A 202-nucleotide genomic window follows, 5' to 3' on the forward strand; every position below is an offset into this window, starting at 1 on the left:
GGTCCCACGTCTCGTAGGGGTGCTGCTCCGTGAATGGGGGGTGCACGGGAGCATCTGCGGCCAGGAGACGCCCAATGAGATGTCGGCCATCAGACGGTTCCTCCAGCGCCCCATCCCAGCGGGAAGACCCCCCCGCAGCCCGTGCTCACCGGCAGCCACGGGGGTCTCGGGCACCTCCTCGTAGCCGGGGGGCGCCCCGGGC

The 202-nt window shown here is 72.3% G+C and overlaps 1 protein-coding gene across 1 annotated transcript in view; it reads right to left on the minus strand.

The window, feature by feature from the left end:
• The window catches only part of LOC104495556 (AMP deaminase 2-like), a gene marked incomplete at both ends in the record, with an annotated part of 3,846 nt that overhangs the window by 3,125 nt on the left and 519 nt on the right, over window positions 1-202 (minus strand). Inside the window, 2 exons of the mRNA XM_010138534.1 lie at window positions 5-54; window positions 150-177. Coding sequence (XP_010136836.1) covers window positions 5-54; window positions 150-177 — 78 coding nt within the window. The remainder of the gene's footprint in view (window positions 1-4; window positions 55-149; window positions 178-202) is intronic.

Source organism: Buceros rhinoceros, unplaced genomic scaffold (assembly GCF_000710305.1).
Source record: "Buceros rhinoceros silvestris isolate BGI_N320 unplaced genomic scaffold, ASM71030v1 scaffold22386, whole genome shotgun sequence".
NCBI lineage: Eukaryota > Metazoa > Chordata > Aves > Bucerotiformes > Bucerotidae > Buceros > Buceros rhinoceros.